This window comes from Triticum dicoccoides, chromosome 6B (assembly GCF_002162155.2).
Source record: "Triticum dicoccoides isolate Atlit2015 ecotype Zavitan chromosome 6B, WEW_v2.0, whole genome shotgun sequence".
NCBI classification, from domain to species: Eukaryota; Viridiplantae; Streptophyta; class Magnoliopsida; order Poales; family Poaceae; genus Triticum; species Triticum dicoccoides.
In genome coordinates, this window is record NC_041391.1 from 551,785,329 (window position 1) to 551,808,639 (window position 23,311).

A 23,311-nucleotide genomic window follows, 5' to 3' on the forward strand; every position below is an offset into this window, starting at 1 on the left:
TGCCTAACCCATGAACAATAGTGGTAATTCGATAAGAGACATCATGGTACGCACCATATCCAATAGGGTGCAACTATGATGTTCGGACACACCATCACATTATGGTGTTCCAGGCGGTATTAATTATGAAACAATTTCCACAATGTCTTAATTGTGTGCCAAAACTCGTAACTCAGATATTCATCTCTATGATCGTATCATAGACATTTTATCCTCTTGTCACATTGATCTTCTACTTCACTCTGAAATTACTTGAACCATTCAATAATTCAGACTTGTGTTTCATCAAGTAAATATACTCAACATTTACTTGAATCATCTGTGAAGTAAGAACATAATGATATTCACTGCATGCCTCAGCACTCATTCGACTGCACACATCAAAATGTGTTACTTCCAACAAGTTGCTATCTTGTTCCATCTTACTGAAAATGAGGCTTTTCAGTCATCTTGCCCATGTGGTATGATTTGCATATCTCAAGTGATTCAAAATCAAGTGAGTCCAAACGATCCATTTGCATGGAGTTTCTTCATGCATATACACCAATAGACATGGTTCGCATGTCTCAAACTTTTCAAAAACGAGTGAGCCCAAAGATCCATCAATATGGAGCTTCTTCATGCGTTTTATACCGATATGACTTACGTGGCAGTGCCACAAGTAGGTGGTACTATCATTACTATCTTATATCTTTTGGCATGAAAATGTGTATCACTACGATCGAGATTCAATAAACCATTCCTTTAGGTGCAAGACCATTGAAGGTTTTATTCAAATAAATAGAGTAACCATTATTCTCTTTAAATGAATAACCGTATTGCGATAGACATAATCCAATCATGTCTATGCTCAACGCAAGCACCAAATGACAATTATTCGGGTTTAATACTAATCTTGATGGTAGAGGGAGCGTGCGATGTTTGATCACATCAAACTTGGAAATGCTTCCAACACATATCGTCGGCTCACCTTTAGCTAGTCTCCGTTTCATTCCGTAGCTTTTATTTCGAGTTACTAACACTTAGCAACCGAACCGGTATCCAATACCCCGGTGCTACTAGGAGTACTAGTAAAGTACACATTAACATAATGTATATCCAATATACTTCTATCGACTTTGCCAGCCTTCTCATCTACCAAGTATCTAGGGTAATTCTGCTCCAGTGGCTGTTCCCCTTATTACAGAAGCACTTAGTCTCGGGTTTGGGTTCAACCTTGGGTCTCTTCACTAGAGCAGCAGCTGATTTGCCGTTTCATGAAGTATCCCTTCTTTCCCTTGCCCTTCTTGAAACTAGTGGTTTCATCAACCATCAACAATTGATGCTCCTTCTTGATTTCTACTTTCGCGATGTCAAACAACGCGAATACCTCAAGGATCATCATATCTATCCCTGATATGTTATAGTTCATCACGAAGCTCTAGCAGCTCGATGGCAATGACTTTGGGGAAACATCACTATCTCATCTGGAAGATCAACTCCCACTCGATTCAAGTGATTGTTGCACTCAGACAATCTGGGCACAAGCTCAACGATTGAGCTTTTCTCCCTTAGTTTGCAGGCTAAGAGAATCATCGGAGGTCTTATACCTCTTGACGTGGGCACGAGCCTGAAATCCCAATTTCAGCCCTCGAAACATCTCATATGTTCCGCGACGTTTCGAAAACGTCTTTGGTGCCTCTACTTAAACCATGTAACTGAACTATCACGTAGTTATCAAAACGTGTATGTCTGATGTTCACAACATCCACAAACGACGTTTGGGGTTCAGCACACTGAGCGGTGCATTAAGGACATAAGCTTTCTACTGATCGCATAATCGCTACTATCAACTTTCAACTATATTTTCTCTAGGAACATATCTAAACAGTAGAACTAAAGCGCGAGCTACGACATGATTTGCAAAATCCTTTTGACTATGTTCAAGATAATTAAGTTCATCTTATGAACTCCCACTCAGATAGACATCCCTCTGGTCATCTAAGTGATCACATGATCCGAGTCAACTAGGCCGTGTCCGATCATCACGTGAGACGGACTAGTTAACGTCGGTGAACATCTTCATGTTGATCGTATCTACTATACGACTCATGCTCGACCTTTCGGTCTCCGTGTTCCGAGGCCATGTCTGCACATGCTAGGCTCGTCAAGTTAACCCTAAGTGTTTTCGCTGTGTAAAACTGTCTTACACCCGTTGTATGTGAACGTAAGAATCCATCACACCCGATCATCACGTGGTGCTTAGAAGCGACGAACTGTAGCAACGGTGCACAGTTAGGGGAGAACACTTCTTGAAATTTTGTAAGGGATTATCTTATTTACTACCGTCGTCCTAAGTAAACAAGATGCATAAACATAATAAACATCACATGCAATTATATAGTTGTGACATGATATGGCCAATATCATATAGCTCCATTGATCTCCATCTTCGGGGCTCCATGATCATCTTGTCACCGGCATGACACCATGATCTCCATCATCATGATCTCCATCATCGTGTCTTCATGAAGTTGTCACGCCAATGACTACTTCTACTTCTATGACTAACGCGTTTAGCAATAAAGTAAAGTAAGTTACATGGCGTTCTTCAATGACACGCAGGTCATACAAAAAATAAAGACAACTCCTATGGCTCCTGCCGGTTGTCATACTCATCGACATGCAAGTCGTGATTCCTATTACAAGAACATGATCAATCTCATACATCACATATCATTCATCACATTCTTCTTGGCCATATCACATCACATAGCATACCCTGCAAAAACAAGTTAGACGTCCTCTAATTGTTGTTGCATGTTTTACGTGGCTGCTATGGGTTTCTAGCAAGAACGTTTCTTACCTACGCAATACCACAACGTGATATGCCAATTGCTATTTACCCTTCATAAGGACCCTTTTCATCGAATCCGTTCCGACTAAAGTGGGAGAGACTGGCACCCGCTAGCCACCTTATGCACCAAGTGCATGTCAATCGGTGGAACCTGTCTCACGTAAGAGTACGTGTAAGGTCGGTCCGGGCCGCTTCATCCCACAATACCGTCGAAACAAGATTGGACTAGTAACGGTAAGCATATTGAACAACATCAACGCCCACAACTACTTTGTGTTCTACTCGTGCAAAGAATCTACGCAATAAACCTGGCTCTGATACCATTGTTGGGGAACGTAGCAGAAATTCAAAATTTTTCCCTACGAATCACCAAGATCTATCTATGGAGAGACCAGCAACGAGTAGAAAGGAGAGTGCATCTACATACCCTTGTAGATCGCTAAGCGGAAGCGTTCAAGTGAACGGGGTTGATGGAGTCGTACTCGTCGTGATTCAGATCACCGATGATCAAGTGCCGAACGGACGGCACCTCCGCGTTCAACACACGTACAGCCCGGTGACGTCTCCCACGCCTTGATCCAGCAAGGAGAGAGGGAGAGGTTGAGGAAGACTCCATCCAACAGCAGCACAACGGCGTGGTGGTGGTGGAGGAGCGTGGCAATCCTACAGGGCTTCGCCAAGCACCTACGGGAGAGGAGGAGGTGTCACGGGAGGGAGGGAGGCGCCAAAGGCTCAGGTGTGGATGCTCTCCCTCCCCTCCACTATATATAGGGGCAGGGGAGAGGGGGGAGGCGCAGCCTTGCCCCCTCCTCCAAGGAAGGGGTGCGGCTAAGGAGGGGGGAGGAGTCCATCCTCCCCAAGGCACCTCGGAGGTGCCTTCCCCCTTTAGGACTCTCCCCTTTTTCCTTTATCTTGGCGCATGGGCCTCTAGGGGCTGGTGCCCTTGGCCCATGTAAGCCAAGGCGCACCCCCTACAGCCCATGTGGCCCCCGGGGCAGGTGGCCCCACCCGGTGGGCCCCCGGGACCCTTCCGGTGGTCCCGGTACAATACCGATGACCCCGAAACTTGTCCCGATGGCCGAAACAGGACTTCCTATATATAAATCTTTACCTCCGGACCATTCCGGAACTCCTCGTGACGTCCGGGATCTCATCCGGGACTCCGAACAACATTCGGTAACCACATACAAGCTTCCTTTATAACCCTAGCGTCATCGAACCTTAAGTGTGTAGACCCTACGGGTTCGGGAGACATGCAGACATGACCGAGACGTTCTCCGGTCAATAACCAACAGAGGGATCTGGATACCCATGTTGGCTCCCACATGTTCCACGATGATCTCATCGGATGAACCACGATGTCAAGGACTCAATCGATCCCGTATACAATTCCCTTTGTCTAGCGGTATTTTACTTGCCCGAGATTCGATCGTCGGTATACCGATACCTTGTTCAATCTCGTTACCGGCAAGTCACTTTATTCGTTACGTAACACATCATCCCGTGATCAACTCCTTGGTCACATTGCGCATATGATGATGTCCTACCGAGTGGGCCCAGAGATACCTCTCCGTTTACACGGAGTGACAAATCCCAGTCTCGATCCGCATAAAACAATAGATACTTTCGGAGATACCTGTAGTGCACCATCATAGTCACCCAGTTACGTTGTGATGTTTGATACACCCAAAGCACTCCTATGGTATCCAGGAGTTACACGATCTCATGGTCAAAGGAAGAGATACTTGACATTGGCAAAGCTCTAGCAAATGAACTACACGATCTTTTGTGCTAGTCTTAGGATTGGGTCTTGTCTATCACATCATTCTCCTAATGATGTGATCCCGTTATCAACGACATCCAATGTCCATAGCCAGGAAACCATGACTATCTGTTGATCACAACGAGCTAGTCAACTAGAGGCTCACTAGGGACATATTGTGGTCTATGTATTCACACGTGTATTACGATTTCCGGATAATACATTTATAGCATGAATAAAAGACAATTATCATGAACAAGGAAATATAATAATAATACTTTTATTATTGCCTCTAGGGCATATTTCCAACATATACGACCCAGTTCAGCCCGGGCTCCCAGTATTCTCCTCGGAGCCCCCGAAGAAGCGCTAGAGCTAGAGACCGCGGAGTGCCGCTCAAGAGGACGACAACGATGTAGTCAGCCTGGCGGCTCAAGGGAAGCTTCTATCAAGCACCGACCTTACCATCATATACGTAATGGCCACGGTGACCCCGAAGAGTCCAACCACTTCGGCAACACCGACACCTGTTGTGCATGTATAACGGAGCCGATGATGCCTCCCGATTGATTCGAGAGAGCTTCAAGGACCAGATGGCCTTTGGGATCATACTGGCCGGCATTTACCAGGGAGCGGCGGAAGATTTTGCAAGGCAGCAGTTCCGAGACGGGCTGTCTTATTACAACCCTACCGATATAGTAAGTCTTCTTGGATTTCCTTGTCTATCCGAGTTGTTTCATGGTTAATTCTTTTGACTGACCCTTTACTGAATCCGAACAGAGATGGAGGTGTTGGGTTGAGACTCTAAGAAGCCCCGCGCCTGAACCAGAGACACATCTTCGGGCGAACGATCCCATCTTCCATGAAGATGAAGATATGTCCCTTATATACGAAGGGGGGCGTTCTATCTAGAGAGCCTTGATGGCTCAAAAGTCGCCACTCTCGATGCACCGGGAACACAGTCGACCTCATCGGTAAAAGCCCCTCACCTCTACTTGAAAGAGAGCTTCTCGTCTCGAGGCCCCCAGTCCCTTGACTTCACCTTCAAAGGGACAACGTTCAAAATGTCTACGTGGAGATTCGGCCCCTTAAAGCAGCCCTCTGCTGGAGACACATGAAGCTTGGGCGCACGTGGCGACCGTGGAGGCAGACCAAAATGCTTCCATAACTCACAGGTAATATCCTTGTTATTGTGCCCCCGAGAATAAATCATCATGGCTTTTGATTATTTCAATCCATTTGCAGACAACCCATTCCTCCTTCGACGACGAGGGATACAAGGGCCGAAGGGACATCGGCTCCGAGTAGTGGCGTGGGACCCTTCCCCATCGCTGGAGCTGCTCTTGAAGTTCCCCAGCCAGAGGATTCGGGGACCTGTTCGACTACCCCCTCCGAGGTTGAAAGCGCCATGAAGCACCGGCAATGGAAGGCCTCCCTAAGGAATTCTACCTTCACTAGTCAGGAATTTAACGCTCCTAGTTCGGTGGACCCGTTCTATCTTTGAGAAGGCAGTGGGTGTTCTATCACATGGTTTGCAGGTAAGGCTCCACCCGAGTATATGTTATTTCGGAGATCTCTTGTGCTTGTCATATTTTGTTTGCTTAAAGGCAAACTAAATTGCCGAACACGACAGTAGCCCCTAAGTATTGATATGGGCACTTGCGACCGCATCGAGGCTTGCAATGTTAAAAAAATGACGCCTTTGACAGGGTGCTCGGGAGAAGAATGTTCAACTCTCCGAGGTGCTTTCTTGGACAGAAGGGAAGTTGAATGCTGCTCTATCCGAGGTAGAGCACGTGAAAAATTTCACCAGAGAAGCACACCGTAAGTGCCTCCATTTCACATGGTATTTTTTGTGAAGATCCTTGGGTCATGTGACAACATGATGTATTATAGCAGCAGAAGCCCTTGGTCACCTGGAAAAGGATCTTAAACAGGCCCGCAAAGACTTACTCTACGTGGAGTCGCCGCGTCAGGTTGGCCAACATGTGTTAACCCAGGGGAGGGAGGATACGAACGCACTCAAGGCGGAAAATGCCCGACAGGCTCAGGAGTTTGAGAATCTGAAAGCTCGACTAGCCACCGCCGAGGCGAAAGATCGACAAACAAGTGGAGCAATATTTGGTAACCTTTTGTTTCCATTTTAAGATGGTTTCCTGGTTGTAGGATTCACAGGCTAATATGCGTTTCCTGACAGCTTCCCTGGCTGGTTAACCCCTCGAGGCCACTAACTCGTTGCCTGATGACGCCGTAACTCATCTGTCTGTGGTGCATGCAAGCGCACGGAAGGCGATGAAGGGAGTGTTTAAGGCTTTATGGCCTGAGTAGGAACACGTGCCCAAAGACATGTCGGTCCTTATTGAGCGTTTGAAGAGGGCTCGGCGCCGGATTCAAGCCTGGAAGATATTTGGCATGTCGTGAGGGAGCGAGGGAGGCCTGGGCCATTGTCAAGACGCGGTACACCAGCGTGGATACAACACACCTGGCCGAGGCAGTGCCCATAGGGGTTGAGGGCAAGAAATACCCACAAGCCTTGTATATGAAAATGTCATGCCTGCCGCTCGCTTTTCTCAGAAAGACTGTGCCCTAGATTCCTTAATAGATGGGCTGGACCAAGTGTAGTTAAGTAATTTTGTATGACTCCATGTATCAAGGTACTTTACCGCATTAATGAATCAATCTACGTGTCCAAAGTAATTATGCATTAATTTTGTATGACTCTATATATCAAAGTAATTATGCAGCAAAGAAACCATAGGAGATTCATGTATAGATCTGATCATAAAGTGTCGATTCATCATATCACAACAAACACAATAGTAATTTACGTCAAACTGATCTCGGTCATGTGAGGCAGCTCACGAGAACTTTATATTGAAGAACAAGGGAGAGAGGATGTAATCTATCTACCGCTACGGGCCCATAGTCCATAGATACTACCCACTCATGGTAATGGTGGTAGAAATATTGATGAAGATGGCTCTGAAGATAGATTCCACCTCCGACACGCCGAAACAGGCCTCTAGATTAGATCTCCGCGGAACAGGAACTTGCAGCTGCGGAAAAATTTGGGTAAAATTGGTATGGAGTATTTTAGAATATTTGCAATGTATAGAGCGTAGGGGGAGGCAACGCAGTGCCCGCGACCTTCATGGGGTAGGACGACGCGACCCCCTGGCCACACGAGTTCTTTGGATGCCCCCCCCTGGCTGGGTCCGACACTTTCTAGAGCCTTCGTCCTCCGAAAAATCATCAAAAATCTGAATGCCATTTGGTGGTCTGGAAATAATGTTTTTCTGAAAATTTAAAAAACTGGAGAAAGCAGCAACTGGCTGTGGGCACTGAATTAATAGGTTAGTGTAGAAAAAAAATATGAATTACTATAAAAAGTATTTAAAAATGGTATGATAATAACATGAAACGATAAAAAAATATCGATTCATTTGAGATGTATCACTTCGCTATGCTTGTGTGGTTTCGGGTGGCGTGCATGGTTCACATGGTTCAAGTCATTAGGCGTGGGGTTGCGGTCGGGCTTTCTATCAATCCGATCGCTGGTTTGCCCCGACTAGCCAATGAAGCATATGCGCAACGTTTACCGTTGTATGTCATTGGTAAATATACAAGGAATTACAAATGCAATATGAATATGATTACTTGCAAACAATTCACAAAAAACATCTTTCAGATGATTCACCTAATTTCTCATTTGTTGTTTTTCCACAATTACGAGATGTGGAAAGGCCGAAGCATCATTAAAAAATATCAGAGCCCATTCACCTACTCAAGCAAACAACTTACGTTGTCGACAAAGAAAGTTATGAGCAATGTTCATCACCAAGGAAAATACAACCGTGGTACGGACATAATCATCTGCAGACAGATAAGGAAAAAAAACTCTACAACTAGTTTGCTTAACTTACTAGTTGTAGGTGGTCTCTGCGCAATGGCATGGCGGGTCATCTAGTGGGAAAAAAATGATAATTTTTATTATTGGCTCTAGGGCATATTTTCTTCAAGGTGTTGCCGGAGAGTGCTACAAGCCACCCTTTGTGGAGGAGGGGTTGGCGTCGACACCTTCTTCTTCTTTGCGGTTGCCTCGGCGAGGACCTTCCTGGCCTCCGTCGTGTTCCTCGCCCTCTTGTCGTCGACCGAAGCAAGCAGAGGGCGAGTGGTCATCATCGCGCCCGCCGTGGCCTTGCCGCCAACCTTTCTTGACGAAGCGGTGATCCACACCATGTTTTTGGTATCAAGCCGTCTCCTTCGCGTGAGCGACGACGTAGCACGACAAGAGTGGCCGACGGGGTTGCGGAGGAGTCCGGCGACTCCATTTCGGTCGAAGTTGGGACATGCGATTGCAGTGACATTGGGCGGCGGTGGCGGGAAGAGGAGGCTTCCGCAGACGTGAGTTGGAAAGAGGAGGAATTTTCCAATGAATTGAGACCGACCGCTTAAAAATGCGGGAGAAGAGCTATTTTTTAACCCCTCAAAATTTTGACGAGTTAAACAAATAAAGATCGCCTAGCTTTTGAGGAGTTAACGGATTATAAGTGATCGGAAGATGATTTTTTTGAATCGGGCCAATCCCCTCTCCGCTGCAAAACAACTGAAATACAAATTGTTACCGAACATCACAGGAATGAGAGAGGGCTGGAAGAGCAGGTTCAACGCACGCACTGTCAGAAAACCCACCGAATTCGCTCGCCATTGAAACGGATGCTATGGAACGATGTTAGAGATGCTTTGACATGTTGCATTGCATTGTGTTGCTTGTCCATCCAGAAAGATGAAAGGGTCGAATCTCTACTTCTATAAAAAGTTGAATTGGTGATGATGGTGTGCCTGCCGTCTATCAATCTCGACCGTCTGATCCACATCTAACGCATCTGATAGAGCTCTGACACTTTTGCACAAAGACCCCCGCCACTCTCTTCGAATTCTTTTCAGGAAACCCCTTCATCTATCTATTCCAGACCAATCCAGATCCACCTCGTGCCACTTTCCTTCAACCAGCAATGGAGTTTCGATCTCATGCACTGGCCGCTGCCGGTGGCTTCTGCCGCCGCAGCCACCACCACCACGACCTCGTCTCCTCTGCCCCCTTTCCCGTCTCTCCCCGCCGTCTTTTCTGGCCACCTCCCGCATCTCCTTGGACGCAGACCGCTGCAAGTACGCCGTGGGCTACGCGCTGCACATCCTCGCCGGCGGCGGCGCCACATGCTACTCATTCTTCTCCATCGACGTGCTCCACGGCCATCCCCTTCAAGTACGCGCTGCTCCCTGAGGACGTCCACACCGTCTGCACGAAGCTGGGGTTCGGATCACCGTCGGCCAAACTGCAGTATTAGCGCTTTCTATCAGTTCGCTAGGATGTATTTCATGGCCGTCGTTCCTCGCACTTAGTTAGCCTGATCTATCAAATCGCAGTATTAGCGCTTTCTGTGGTCTCACATCGCAGTCTTCTCTGCCCAAACTGCAGGAGGCATGAAGAGATTGGCTATAGACCAGGCAGGAGAATAGGGGATAGGAAAACGCAGAAAACTGCCACGCAATATATGTTCTCTTGCACGTTTGAATCCTGATTTGGATTCTCCTACAGATTTGAATATTTTTATCATACCAACTAGCTTGTTATTTTTTCGTGAGTATAATGATATGCCTGGTGCCCAAGGCTGTGCTTTTCCTCCTCATAGTCCAAGTTACTCGAAAATAGATATCATAGCCCTGGATTTGATTGCAGTAGAAGTATCATAGATTCATCTCCACACATACCCCATCTGTGGATGTCAAGCCAATCACCCTAATTCCTATATGCTAGCCTAAGTTGTGAATCGTTGTCTCCTTAGGACTATTAAACCTAGAAATTCTCAAAATAAAGCAAAACATCAAGCCCTTGATCATGTGGACCTTACTTCAAAAAGCATGGATGTGATCTAATATAAGCTTATTCTTTGATTTTCCACCGAGATTCCTCACGCTGTGCACAGATGAAAGATGTTGGGCCATTCAAATGGCTTCTTCAGCACGCCGTCATCCTCTCCTCCTCTAGCCAACATCGATGGCATTTCGGTGTTGAGGAGAGAGTATCGTGTCACATATATGCTGCTTGATTCCCTGGATTCTGGATCTCCCCGGGAAAAAGTAGGTGAACGATTTGCAAAGGTGCAGATTAATATGGCATGATAACCCTGTTTTTATTCTTCGGTTTATTTTGATCCCAGGCATTAGAAGGATTTTCTTTTTGGCTGTTACGCTGCTCTGCTAGGCATTAGAAGGATTTCGTTTTTTACTGGTACACCTGCTCTGCACCATTATCTAAATAAAATCCTAAGAAGAGTATGTCTGTAGCTAGCTTTCACTTGCTTCTGTTTTGGGAAATGTAGGAACAATACAGCATGTACTCCTATGTCCTGCATATGAACGTGAGACGAAACTGAGGCACACCCTACTGTATTAATACCGGTGACTCATGTTCAGCTAATTGTTTTACACACTTTTGTATGGGCACTGTTTAGTATCGTATTAGATTTATCATTCTCCGCAAAAATAATAATATAGGATATTATGATTGTCCAGTAAAATAGAGTAGGCCAATCTATAGGATGAAGTAAGTTAATTTTGTTTTATTCACAGGAATGCATGTGTTTTATCACTCACTAATTATATGGGGTTTTCACACATACAAGTGATGCATTTAACAGATTTTGAGAGGAAATAGGTTGTTTTTTTATTGTTTTTTTTCTTCATAGAAATAAAAGTCGGTTTTCAGAGAGATGTTGGTTTCAGCCTTGGCCTTCTTCAGTTGAAAGATCACGCTGTTTTACTTACTTTTGGAGGATTCCGTCATTTTCAGAAGTCAATATCTCAGCAGCAAGCTGGCAACTTGGCCAATGATGTTGGACGAACCAATTCTTTTAGACTCAAATTCTTGGATTGGTGCTGTATATTCTGAATTTCTTTTGTGAACAAAAGTGAGGAGTGGGAGAGGATCTGCAATTGTAAAATTTGCTTGTTTTCATTGGAATTGTCTACTAATTATGAAATGATTTTTATTTCTTCTGGATTCGATATACTCCACTATTCTTGGACTCATGGGATTGTTGTTTCATTTCAATGTTGGACGTGGTTCTGACAAAAAATGCAGGCTGTAGCTGATGGAGACTGTAGCACGCTGGTATAGTGTCAGGTCCTGACGATCATGAGTGTGTTGCATGCCTGAGGCCTGACTCGTTGTGTGCAGTGACCCAGTTACCGACGTGGTGAGGACCTGTAGGTCGGGCACAACGGTGAGGATGAACGAGAACGTGTTGATGCCTGTGCGCGCCACCACGCCCACCGCTAGCTCCAGCTGCGGGCTTCAGCAGCACATAATCCCGTACTTGAGGTCTGAATTCTTGTCTGCAGTGGCAAGGCAGAGACGTCGCTTCAGGGTAGGGGCTTGGACGCCAAGGTCAAGGGAGGGGATGGCGAGGAGCTTGGAGACGAGTTGGTTGGCGTGCTAGCCTGGGAGCTCCGGTCGGCGGCGTCAAAGATGCTGATGTCGCCGATGGGGATGGACGGTGGGCCTGGTCATTTGGCCAATTACGTTATTACAGTTCATTACAGCTGCTGAAGACATACTGACTTGGAGTGTCATTGCAATTGCAAAATGCGTCGGCGGAAGGATTTTCCATTATCGCATTATGGGATAAAGCGAGGAATAATAAAGTACAAGAAGTCCTCCTGCAGGGTGAATATGGAGAAAAAATCATTTGGCTCGGTACATTATTTTATTGTTTTGTAACAATGTACTTGCTCTTACTGTAATTCTTTAATAAGTAAATAATATTTCATGTGGTCTTCCGTTGCGTAGCACGGGCATCTTACTAGTCTGAAGGAGAAACAGAACGTGCCCAAAAACTGCACGAAATCCCCCAAAACTTTACAAAGAAGCACTCAAACCTCGCTATTGCACCTAGCCAAGCCAGACCAGCACCCGTTTGTTTCACTGTTACTTCCGCGTCCCCCTCGTCCGCGTCCCTCCGAACGCACGGAACAAGCCACAGCCATCACAGATCCGAGCTCGCGCCCGCCTACCTCGACGACCACCGCCGCGCGCGGCTCCGGGATCGGAGACCTTTCGCCCGGCAGCCTCGCGGCGACCGCGGGGTGGGGCGGCCATGGAGGACTACCCGGAGGAGCTGCGGACGCCGCCGGTGTCGCTGGTGTCCATCGTGGGGTGCCCGGAGATGCACGCCACGATCTCGGCGGCGCTCAGCTCCCAGCAGCCGCCCATCAACACGCTGGCCCTCCCGGACTTCGCCAAGGCCAACATCCTCTCCCGCACCGGCAAGAGCCGCGACCCGCTCGCGCCGCCGCAGGCCGCCACGGGGATCCTCAAGAAGGACTGGCTCCTCAAGCACCGGACGCGGGTGCCCGCCGCCGTCGCCGCCATGTTCCGGGCCGATCAGGTCACCGGCGACCCCGCCCAGTGGCTCCAGGCCTGCTCCGATCTCGAGAACCTCAAGTACCTCCCCTTCATCCTTTAGCATTGATCCCAAATCGACACGTGCAGTATCACATTTATAATTATCAATGTTACAATGCGAATGAGCAGTCTTTTCATCTGTGGGGATTAGGAACTTTTTGGACCCCTTGGAACAGTAGCAAGTGTAGTCCATATTGAAATTACAAATGTCAAATGATTTACTTTTCTTTGCGCAGGTCTATAATCCAGGGAAGACATACTAAATTGGTGGTGATCCTTGTACAGACTCAAGCTGGTGGTAAGTAACGTCTTGTCCACCCCTAGTGGTCTCTTTTATCTATCGACCATTAGTCAGAACACTGCAGGGCTTGTGCCCTATATACCATGATAATGGAGGACATGTGCCTACTCACAAAGAGGATCCTATACTCACTTGATATTTGCGGGTCAAACCTCCCATCAGTGACATGCCAATTAGGAATACGATTTTAAGCAAACACACAATTATATACTGCAGATGAGCTGGGTGAGGAAGTTATGGTTGCCCTGAGAAAACGTGCGGAGATTGATTCTAAGCACCTGATTGTGTTGGTTGAGAGTGATGAAGCAGAACGGAACGCATCTCTCCTCAAGTTAGTTTCCCAGACATGTTATTTCTCCTCGAGTTGAGAGTGAAAAAGCTTGTACCAGTTTTTATTTATGATAATTTCCTTGAAAGTACATCTCATAATTCATCTGCTGTTCCAACCTTGTTGACAGATTGAGGACTATTTTTGCGGAGCTGTGTTCCACATACTATAAGGGGGAAGGGCGAAGGATAAAAGCCCGCATTGAGAAGAGGAACTTCTCTTCTGTGGAGCTGAGTGTCCGCTACTGCTTCAAGGTAAGGATCCCTGTCTCATCCATTGTAGTGCTATTAATAAGTGTTCCAAGTACCATTGTAGGCATAGTTTTAAAAACTGGACCAGACCGGTCCGACCAAAAAAACCTGGAACCGGCAGCCCTGGCGGTTTTTTGAGCTTCATGGACCGTCCTGCAATCAAACCGCAAAAAATCGGCTGAACCAGATGGTTTTTCTATAAACCGGGGAATAAAACCAGGCGGTTGGACCGGTTGATGGGCGTGAGTGCTAAAATTTTATTGCGTCGCATGGGATTCGAACGCAGGTGCCCTCAAAAGCGAAGCTGAAGTACTAATCTCAGCCCAATAACCAACCGAGACAGGCTAGCTAGGTGTCAAATTGAAAGAAGTTACATTATTTAACGTTCCTCCCCTATTATATTAGTACGTACAAATTGTTTTTTTTACCTATCGAACCGACAATCGAACTGGTGAACCGGCGGTCTGACCGGCGAAATCCTGAACCGCCAGACTCACGGTTTGATCACCAGTCTGGTTCTTAGACTATGATTGTAGAAGTACTGTAAAGAAAGCCTTTCATTTACACCCACTTGATAGTTCACCAGAACATGTGAATGACTTTTCTACCTTTTGTTTTTGCATTATTCTAATGTTTCTGGTTTCTTACACCAGGTTGCTGTTTATGCGGAGTTTAGGCGGGATTGGCCAGAAGCATTGAAGTTCTACGAGGAAGGAGTTCGTGTTTTGCGTGAGGTGTGACCAACAGTCCTATGCCTTGACTTATATAGCCTTGTCAACAGTCATAATTAAGTAAATCAATGGCTGGCATGCCAAATTATTTTAGAAGTAATTAAGTAAAAGAATTAAGAGAAGCACCATTGTGTAAATGCTATTTTTTTTAGGGAAGTGTAAATGCTATTCTTGATCACTTCATACTAAAAAGAAAGCTGTGCAAGCATCTGATATCCTTATATAGCATTCACGAAAAGTAGTCCAAGCAACACTTCGTTCCACCCTCTCCATTTATGTTTATACATTGCCTTCTAGATTTGTTACAGTTTGATTGATCTGCCACCGTTGCTTATACAGTTTCTATTAATTTTGACACTTTCCATGGCAATGCGCTCATATTTAGATGATTGGGACTTCAACAAGGTTGCCTCCAACCCAACGCCTAGTTGAGATAAAAGCAGTCGCCGATCAATTTCACTTTAAGATATCAACGTTGCTGCTTCATGCTGGGAAGGTCGTAGAAGCAATCACATGGTTCCGTAAACATATCCGAAGCTTTGAGCGTGTTGTTGGATCACCAGAAGTTGCTTTTCTTCATTGGGAATGGTTTAGCAGGCAGTTCCTTGTCTTTGGTGAGCTAATAGAGACAACATCAACAACTGTTCCAGATACAATATCCCCCCGGTTTGGTACTGCTGACAATGCATTGACTGAGTGGGAATTTCAGCCAGCTTACTACTACCAGGTTCAGTCTAAATCTTCTGTACACAGCACTGCAATTGAGAGCCACATTTCTTTTACTGGATCACACTTAATTTATCATGCATTTCCTTCTGGCAGTTAGCGGCAAATTACCTCCGAGAGAAGAGGTGTGCTTTAGAGTGCCCTTCGTCAAGTGCAAATCTTACCGGTGATAGCCAAATACCTGACTCCGTAATGTCTTCTGTATATGTTGGCCAGTATGTCCGCCTGTTTGAGGAAGGAGATACCATTTCTGTGCTTCCGTAAGTTTTCTTGATGCCTGTTTTTAATTGATAATACAACTTTAAGATTAATACTTATACCTCACACTGTGATTGCAGCCTTTCTGATACAGAATATACCAGTTATGCTTTGTCAGAAGCTGAAAGGTTTCAAGATTCGTATGAGATAATTGCATTGTTCAGAAAAGCTTATGAATCATTTCTGAGTCTAGGGGCTACGAGAATGGCTTCTTCCTGTAGTGCTGGAATGGCTATAGAATATTATGCAGCTGGGGAATTTGGTAACGCAAAAAAACTTTTTGATGGTGTCGTTGGTCTATACCGTCAGGAGGGCTGGACTACTTTGCTTTGGGAAAACCTGGGTTACTTGAGAGAATGCTCAAGGAAACTTAATTCTCTGGTGAATTTTATCAGCTATTCACTAGAGATGGCTGCATTACCGTTATTCTCTGGCAGTGTACAGGGCAACTCTGAAAATAAAAGTAATGGACCAGCAGGTTGGCCTACCATTTCCAGGAGAGAGGAAATACAGCAAGAAGTTGTCGATATTCTTGAAGGAAAACATACATCCCAAGTTATCGATGATGAATTTAATCTTCAGTTGACGGAAGAATCTACTCACCTAGTTATTGATCAAATAAGTCCTCTAAGAATAGTGCTTGTTGCATCTGTTGCTTTTCATGACCAATCTGTAAAACCTGGCTCACCTCTGCTTGTCAGCGTGTCATTGTTGTCTCATCTTCCTTCTCCAGTTGCAATTGATCAATTGGAGGTTCAGTTCAACCAATCTGACTGTAACTTTGTCATGGTTAGTGCACAGGAAGATTCTTCTACGTTGAATTCAGATGTTTATGGCCAAGTCGTCCATTCTACTTCTCTTACATTGTTCAGCAATAAATGGATGCGGTTGACGCATGAAGTTAAATCAGGTACTCTCTTAGCAGTTATGCACTATTTGTTTCATTAAATTTTCATCCATGCTAGGTAGCATTTGATGTTAATTGACAGAGACCAGAGTACTATCCTATATGAATTTTGCTTCAGTTGGACTTCGATTTTATGATAGAGTTCAGTGGCCTTTCTTGGCAGAGGTAATGCATAGGAAGAATATAATATACAAACACAGATGACGAGATTGGATGCACCGATGCACCACATGAGTTGGAGAAGAAAAACCTAGAAGTCGTCCCATTAATTATGATAGAAGGGGGAACATCTCATGTTGAATTGGAGACAAGGAAAATAATCTAATCCATTTGTTATATGGTACAGTCCAATTATAATAGCTGTGATATTCCTTTGAAAGACTCCATGCTCCAGAGCACACATTGGTTAAGGGACGACTAATTCGCGGTCAAGCAACCTACATGGTCAAGTCTGACAGCTGAGCTATTGTCTTCTCCATCTCTCGCGGTTCTTCCACTGCTGGATCCTCCCGCCTCGTCGTCGAGGAACCACCTCCATCACAGTTTTTCCTCGTCGAGCCGCCGGCCAGCCCGTTGCCCATGCAGTTGTCGCCTGCCATCTGTGGCCAGCGGCGCTGCCCCGCCCCACATGTACCAACCTCCAGTCTGCCGCTGCCCAGGCCATCCCTGTAGCCTGGCGCTGGCGTTGCCCCCTCCCACCACTAAGCTTCACCCTTGCCTCCGCCAGCGCTGCCGCCTCCTACCTCGTTCCAGCCTTCACCATCATCGGGCAACCGCGGCAACGCCTCCTCTGCCTCAGTCTGCGACGCCACAGCTTGGGCACCGACATCATGGCCTCTTGTGGCAGCACGCAGCCTGGTGGAGAGCAGAGCGGAGGAGAGAGGTGTGGCGGTGCAGTTGTATCGTGGGGATTGGAAGAGATAAGGAGAGAGAAGCACGTGAGGATAGGGGGAGATAAAGGTGTGTGGCAGTTGCAAGTTCCATTGGGTGCGACCGAGGATGTACAATGCATACTTTCACATAACTTGGCAAATAAACAACTGGAACAGTAAATATTAATCAGAAAAAATTGAAAATTGTTGAGGAAACAAACTCTAACCATTAGCTTGGGATTTATTAACCATGCAATTGTGTGGGCTAGTTGGCTTGTTGTGACAGAAAAAGGGCTTTTCATGATTAGAGCACAGCCAATTTTCTGCCATATCCGAAAGTTGAAACTGTAGCTGTAGCTTATTTATATTTTGACCTGTTCATTTTTCATAATATATAGCCTGCCTATTTGCTTCTTGATGTGGGAATATCAAGCTTTCTTCTCCATCTGTTGGTGCTGATATTCTTTTTTCCTACCACGAGTTGTAAAATCGAAGTAATACTATGAGTACTTTCTGCAGGACAAAGTGGAAAGTTGGAATGTTTATCGGTGAAGGCAATAATAAATAAGCACCTTGTGGTTTGCTGCCAGGCTGAAAGTCCTGCTTCAATGGAAGACTTCCCGCTGTGGAAATTTGAGGATCAAGTGGAGACATTGCCTACAAAGGATGCTGCACTCGCCTTTTCCGGGCAGAAACTGATTCAAGTCGAAGAGCCAGACACTCAAGTTGACCTTGTCTTAGATTCTACTGGCCCTGCGCTGGTTGGAGAGTTGTTTGTTGTCCCAGTAACCATATTATCAAAAGGGCACGCAGTTCATTCTGGTGAGCTGAAAATTAATCTTGTCGATGCCAAAGGCGGTGGTCTTCTGATGAGTCCAGGGGAAGCAGACGAATCTGAAAGCCATCACGTTGAACTTCTTGGTGTTTCAACCGCAAGTGGGGATGAAGTGTCGAAGGAAGAAGTCGATAACATTAAAAAGATTCAATATTCATTTGGGGTCGTATCAGTTCCCACGTTAGTTGCTGGTGATTCCTGGTCCTGCAAATTGGAAATTAAATGGCATGGAGCAAAGTCACTCATGCTCTATGTTTCACTTGGCTATTCTCTAGACTCGAGTGAAGATGCATCACTACACAGACTTAACGTGCACAGAAGCTTGCAAGTTGAAGGAAAGATCCCCATGATAGTTGGTCACCAGTTTTTGAGACCATTTAGGCGAGAACCCTTGTTGCTATCCAGGATCAGATCCTCAAGCGACAACAATAAAAAAGATTCACTTGCTATGAACGAGTCCAATATGCTTATTGTGAGTGCTAGAAATTGCACCGAGGTCCCTTTGCGTTTGCACTCGATAGCCATTGAATCTGATGGTGATGGGAAGCAGCTGTGCTCTGTGGAACAAATCAGCGGACTATCGGATGAATACGCGGTTGTTGCTCCTAGCGCAGAATACAAAGCAATATTTTCAGTCAATCCAAGGGCCAGCAATCCAGACTTTTATTTAGGTGAACTTTGCCTGAACTGGTCAAGAGATTTAGTCCTTGGAGAGAATCAAGATAGCCGTGTTACAATGAAGCAAAGATTACCCGAGGTTCATATCGAGGAGCCGCCGCTTGTTGTGAGCATCGAGTGCCCTCCCTACGCTATCCTCGGGACCCCGTTCACTTTCTATGTGAAGATCCACAATTCAACATCCTTACTCCAGGAAATCAAGTACTCTCTTGTTGATTCCCAGAACTTTGTTTTCTCTGGGGCTCACAATCATGCCGCATTCATTCTGCCGAAAACCGAGCATACTGTTAGTCACAAGCTCGTGCCGCTTGGTTCCGGTTCCCAGCAGCTGCCGAGGATAACAGTAACTTCGGTGAGGTACTCTGCTGCATTGACTCCTCCAACCTCAGCCACATCCGTCTTTGTGTATCCCAGCGAGCCCAAATTCAACCTGGAAAAGAGCCACCCCATATCCGATGAATGCGTGAGCTAGATTTTCACAGACCGGGCAACTCACTCTTTATACCCCCTTTCAAACGGGCTGTGGTGCTCAAGCAGAGTCACCGCTGGAAAGAAAAGCCTATCGGTGATTCTGCCCCACCTCCTTGCTGAACAGGCTTGAAGCAAAATGCTGTTGTCGAGTGTTGATCGGCACGGCGCCGAAGTTTTGGCCTTGTTTTGAATATTGGTTTCTGTAGACCTTTTGGATAGACCACATATGCCTTGTAACATGTGATTATACTCCATTGTTTTTTGGCTCAAGGATAGTTGCACACAGTAGACATGGCGCGTTGGTGCTGTATGTAAATTAGGCCCCACCAGGCAAGTGGGGAATAAGTGAGCCCCATATCTATCTCTCAGTAGCAGAAGTTTTTTGTTATCTTCAGGTTCATTGTCTCTGCAAAACTTGTGTTTAACCATACTGACATCTCTGCTGCTACAAGCTTTCATATCCAGTGTTTGTCATTCTCCAGTTTTTCTTTCAGCGCACAAAAGGCTTTTTACTCCCTATATTTTGCCCCCATTTGTAATGGTGAAGTGGCGCCATTTCCAGTAATTTTTACTGCCTTTTTGACCCCAGTTGCAGTGCAAGATTTTGATCGATCAATGCAGAAAAAACGAGCTGTTTCGCGTGGAATCTGTGCCGGTTTTCAGTAAACCTAGTGCTACTAGTAATCACCACCTGGAAAGAGCTCGGTGGTCTGGGCGAGAAAGGGACGTCGCAGCGGGGTGGCTGCGTGGTTCACGACGGTCGCCGTCCGGGCGGCGGCGCGCTCCACGCCGGCTCGGAACCATGCCGCCTCAGACCAAACAATCTCTCTCGCCCATAAAAATCCGGGCGATTTCGTCCATGGAAATCCAAACTCGCTGCCATCTTCCCTGATTCGCTCGCCTCGCCTCGCCTTAAACCCAACCAATCCCATCCCATGCTACCAAGTGCCACGGCGACAAACACGTACACGTATTGGCCTGGCGCCGCGGCTGGGGGTCTAGGGTTTAGCCGGGCGGCAATAATTGGGAGGCCGAGAGGAGAATCAAATCGATACTCCCGGGCCCGGACGACCTGCTTGGCTGCGCGCGTCTCGATACCACCTACCCCGTCGCCGTCAGAGCCTCTTCCCACGCGCCGCTCCCCTGTCCTCGCACCCGCCGCCGCCGCCGCCGCCTGCCGGGCCGAGATGGAGGTCGCTGCCGCCGCCGCCGCCGTCGCCGTCCCGAGGCACAAGGTGAAGAAGCAGATTAACCTCTTCTACTGCGCCGAGTGCGAGGAGCTCGCCCTCAAGGTCGCCGCCGCCTCCGACGCCATCCAGCTCCAGTCCATCAACTGGAGGTACGCCACGCGCGCCGCCCCCTCCCCTTATCCCCCCTCGATTCTGTTCAACCTCTCTCACCTAATCCCTCCCGACTCCATGGCGCCGCCAGGAACTTCCCCGACGGGTTCCCGAACCTGTTCATCAACAACGCGCACGACATCCGGGGGCAGCACGTGGCCTTCCTCGCCTCCTTCAGCTCGCCGGCGATCATCTTCGAGCAGATCTCCGTCATCTTCGCTCTGCCCAAGCTCTTCATCGCCTCCTTCACGCTCGTGCTGCCCTTCTTCCCCACGGGCACCTTCGAGCGCGTCGAGGAGGAGGGCGACGTCGCCACCGCCTTCACGCTCGCGCGCATCCTCTCCATGATCCCCAAGTCGCGCGGCGGGCCCACCAGCGTCGTCATCTACGACATCCACGCGCTCCAGGAGAGGTTCTACTTCGGGGACGACGTCCTGCCCTGCTTCGAGACCGGCATACCGCTCCTGCTGCAGCGCCTCAGCCAGCTCCCCGACGCCGACAATGTGCGACCCCAGCCATTTCCTGCTAATTCCAACTGTGCTGTGAATCCTTGTTGTTGGTGCTGCTTGTCTGACTCCTCGTGTGCTGCAGGTCACCATTGCCTTCCCAGATGATGGGGCGTGGAAGCGCTTCCACAAGTCGTTGGCCAACTTCCCAGTGGTCAGTCTGCTGTTCTGTGGGAATGCTTGGATGTGTCTAATTTTCATGTTCCTTTCTGTTTGTGATAAACAGAGAGATTACGTGGTATTAAGTTTTCAGGTCTTTTGATGGTGGAGCTGTTTGACTATGTAGGTTGTCTGTGCGAAGGTCCGTGAAGGCGACAAGAGGATAGTCCGCATTAAAGAAGGGAACCCTGAAGGGCGACATGTCGTTATTGTTGATGATTTAGTGCAATCTGGTGGAACTCTTAGAGAGTGCCAGGTAACTATCTGTCATTCTGTTGCAATCGCTGATGGGTACAGTCTTGTGGCATCATTTCTAGTTGTCCAACCGAAATACATATGCCCTGTACAATGCAAATTTTACCTGAATCCACATTCCATAGTACTACCAGCAGGTTAAGTCATGTAAAGTTAATAAGTTCAATTCCATTCCTTCGGCAAACCTGGTTATAGCAAGAGTCAGTGGCATGTGACTTTTCACGCTGTGGGTCGATTTGGTGTGACATATTTGCTTCATGTCATTGTACAGCGAAATAGAAGTAACATATTTCAAGTGTCAATTAAGTATGATGCACTCCGTGGGCTTTTAGCTGCATATACTGTTCTGTTCCCCTTTTTTTCATGAGTATTTATGTATTGTTCAACTGTGCTGTGTAGAAAGTTCTGGCTGCTCATGGTGCTACAAAAGTCAGCGCCTATGTAACTCATGCTGTGTTCCCCAATCAGTCATATGAACGCTTCATGACTGCTAATTCTGGTAATTGGTGGTTCTCCCTTTCCCCTGTTTTTCAGCTATTCAAACTTTGATTTGCTCATTGTTTTATTTTTATCGCAGCTGGGCCAGGTGACCAGTTTGCTTACTTCTGGATCACGGATTCGTGCCCTCAGACAGTGAAGGCCATCAGCCAACAACCTCCATTTGAGGTGTTGAGCCTTGCTAGCTCGATTGCTGATGCCCTTCAGATATGAACATGGACTGTGAAATGGGCTGCTCCTGAATGTAGAGCTTACATTCCCAGCTCCAGCGAAACAAATAATGTGGAGCGAGTTCTAGTTATCTAATTGTGTCTAGTCTGAAGCTTTCATAAGCAGCCCATGGTTTGATAATAAAACAAGGCATTGGATATTCATCCGTGCGGTTCCCTGTATTTCGCTTCTAATGCTGTAGACCGGTCCGGTGTTTTAATTTCCTGACATGACATGTATGAAGGCTGAAAACCTGAGCGTTTACATTTGGTTGAAATTCTAGGTCAGGTGTTTTAATTTACTGAATTTTCATCATATTGGCGTGATAGGATACATCAATCGGAAAATGTTATCTTATTATTTGCTTCCTTTTTCTGCTCTTTGAAAGATAAACCCTTCGGGTGTTACAGTTAACCGTGATGCGGGGAGTGGGAGCAATGTTTCCAAGGAATCGAAGCAAATACTGTGATTATTACAGATGAATTATTTAACCCTTGTCTGTGCAGTCCAAGCTCCAGTCTTGCAGCATGGTGGTGGTGTGGCATGTAGACTGGAACGTGCGACCAACTAGCAGTAGTAACACACAATGGTCTTCAGGATTGGTACTTCTAAACAGAAGGCAGGCTTGCGTAATGGACACATTGAACTTAGCTGGAGCGCACAGATGTCAATTAACTTGCATTATTAGTTTGCAGCTGCATTTTTACTGTTGACAGTTGACAGTGCAGGCGAGTAACATATGCTGACATGTGAACGTCAAACTGCATATTTTTGAAGGTACAAAAATGTAGCCTGAAAAATTGGGTCTGCATATACACACTTTACATAACGTCACATGGTACATCCAGGAATTTGGACCTATCTTCTAAAATATAGTTTGAACTTAGTTATCGTGTCAAAAAGGCGAAATTCGGGCAAAT

The 23,311-nt window shown here is 46.5% G+C and overlaps 2 protein-coding genes across 2 annotated transcripts; both read left to right on the top strand.

The window, feature by feature from the left end:
- Positions 1–12,574: 12,574 nt before the first annotated feature.
- LOC119322640 (trafficking protein particle complex subunit 11-like) lies at positions 12,575–19,881 on the top strand. Its single transcript, XM_037596130.1, has 9 exons — positions 12,575–13,104; positions 13,302–13,363; positions 13,583–13,697; positions 13,825–13,948; positions 14,599–14,679; positions 15,062–15,403; positions 15,499–15,662; positions 15,741–16,570; positions 17,959–19,881. The coding sequence occupies exons 1-9, from the start codon at positions 12,758–12,760 to the stop codon at positions 19,422–19,424; spliced, it is 3,531 nt and encodes a 1,176-aa protein (XP_037452027.1). The 5' UTR covers positions 12,575–12,757; the 3' UTR covers positions 19,425–19,881.
- A 423-nt stretch (positions 19,882–20,304) lies between these two features.
- Positions 20,305–22,668, top strand: LOC119322641 (ribose-phosphate pyrophosphokinase 4). Its single transcript, XM_037596131.1, has 6 exons — positions 20,305–20,762; positions 20,855–21,266; positions 21,355–21,423; positions 21,556–21,684; positions 22,083–22,182; positions 22,261–22,668. The coding sequence occupies exons 1-6, from the start codon at positions 20,359–20,361 to the stop codon at positions 22,392–22,394; spliced, it is 1,248 nt and encodes a 415-aa protein (XP_037452028.1). The 5' UTR covers positions 20,305–20,358; the 3' UTR covers positions 22,395–22,668.
- The last annotated feature ends 643 nt before the right edge of the window (positions 22,669–23,311 follow it).

Excerpts from the sequence above, each read along its gene's own strand:
- LOC119322640 (XM_037596130.1), top strand. The coding sequence starts at position 12,758 with ATGGAGGACTACCCGGAGGAGCTGCGGACGCCGCCGGTGTCGCTGGTG. Across the intron at positions 13,698-13,824 it reads CGGAACGCATCTCTCCTCAA|ATTGAGGACTATTTTTGCGG; the intron begins GTTAGTTTCCCA and ends CCTTGTTGACAG. Across the intron at positions 16,571-17,958 it reads GACGCATGAAGTTAAATCAG|GACAAAGTGGAAAGTTGGAA; the intron begins GTACTCTCTTAG and ends TACTTTCTGCAG.
- LOC119322641 (XM_037596131.1), top strand. The coding sequence starts at position 20,359 with ATGCTACCAAGTGCCACGGCGACAAACACGTACACGTATTGGCCTGGC. Across the intron at positions 20,763-20,854 it reads CTCCAGTCCATCAACTGGAG|GAACTTCCCCGACGGGTTCC; the intron begins GTACGCCACGCG and ends TGGCGCCGCCAG. Across the intron at positions 21,267-21,354 it reads AGCTCCCCGACGCCGACAAT|GTCACCATTGCCTTCCCAGA; the intron begins GTGCGACCCCAG and ends CGTGTGCTGCAG.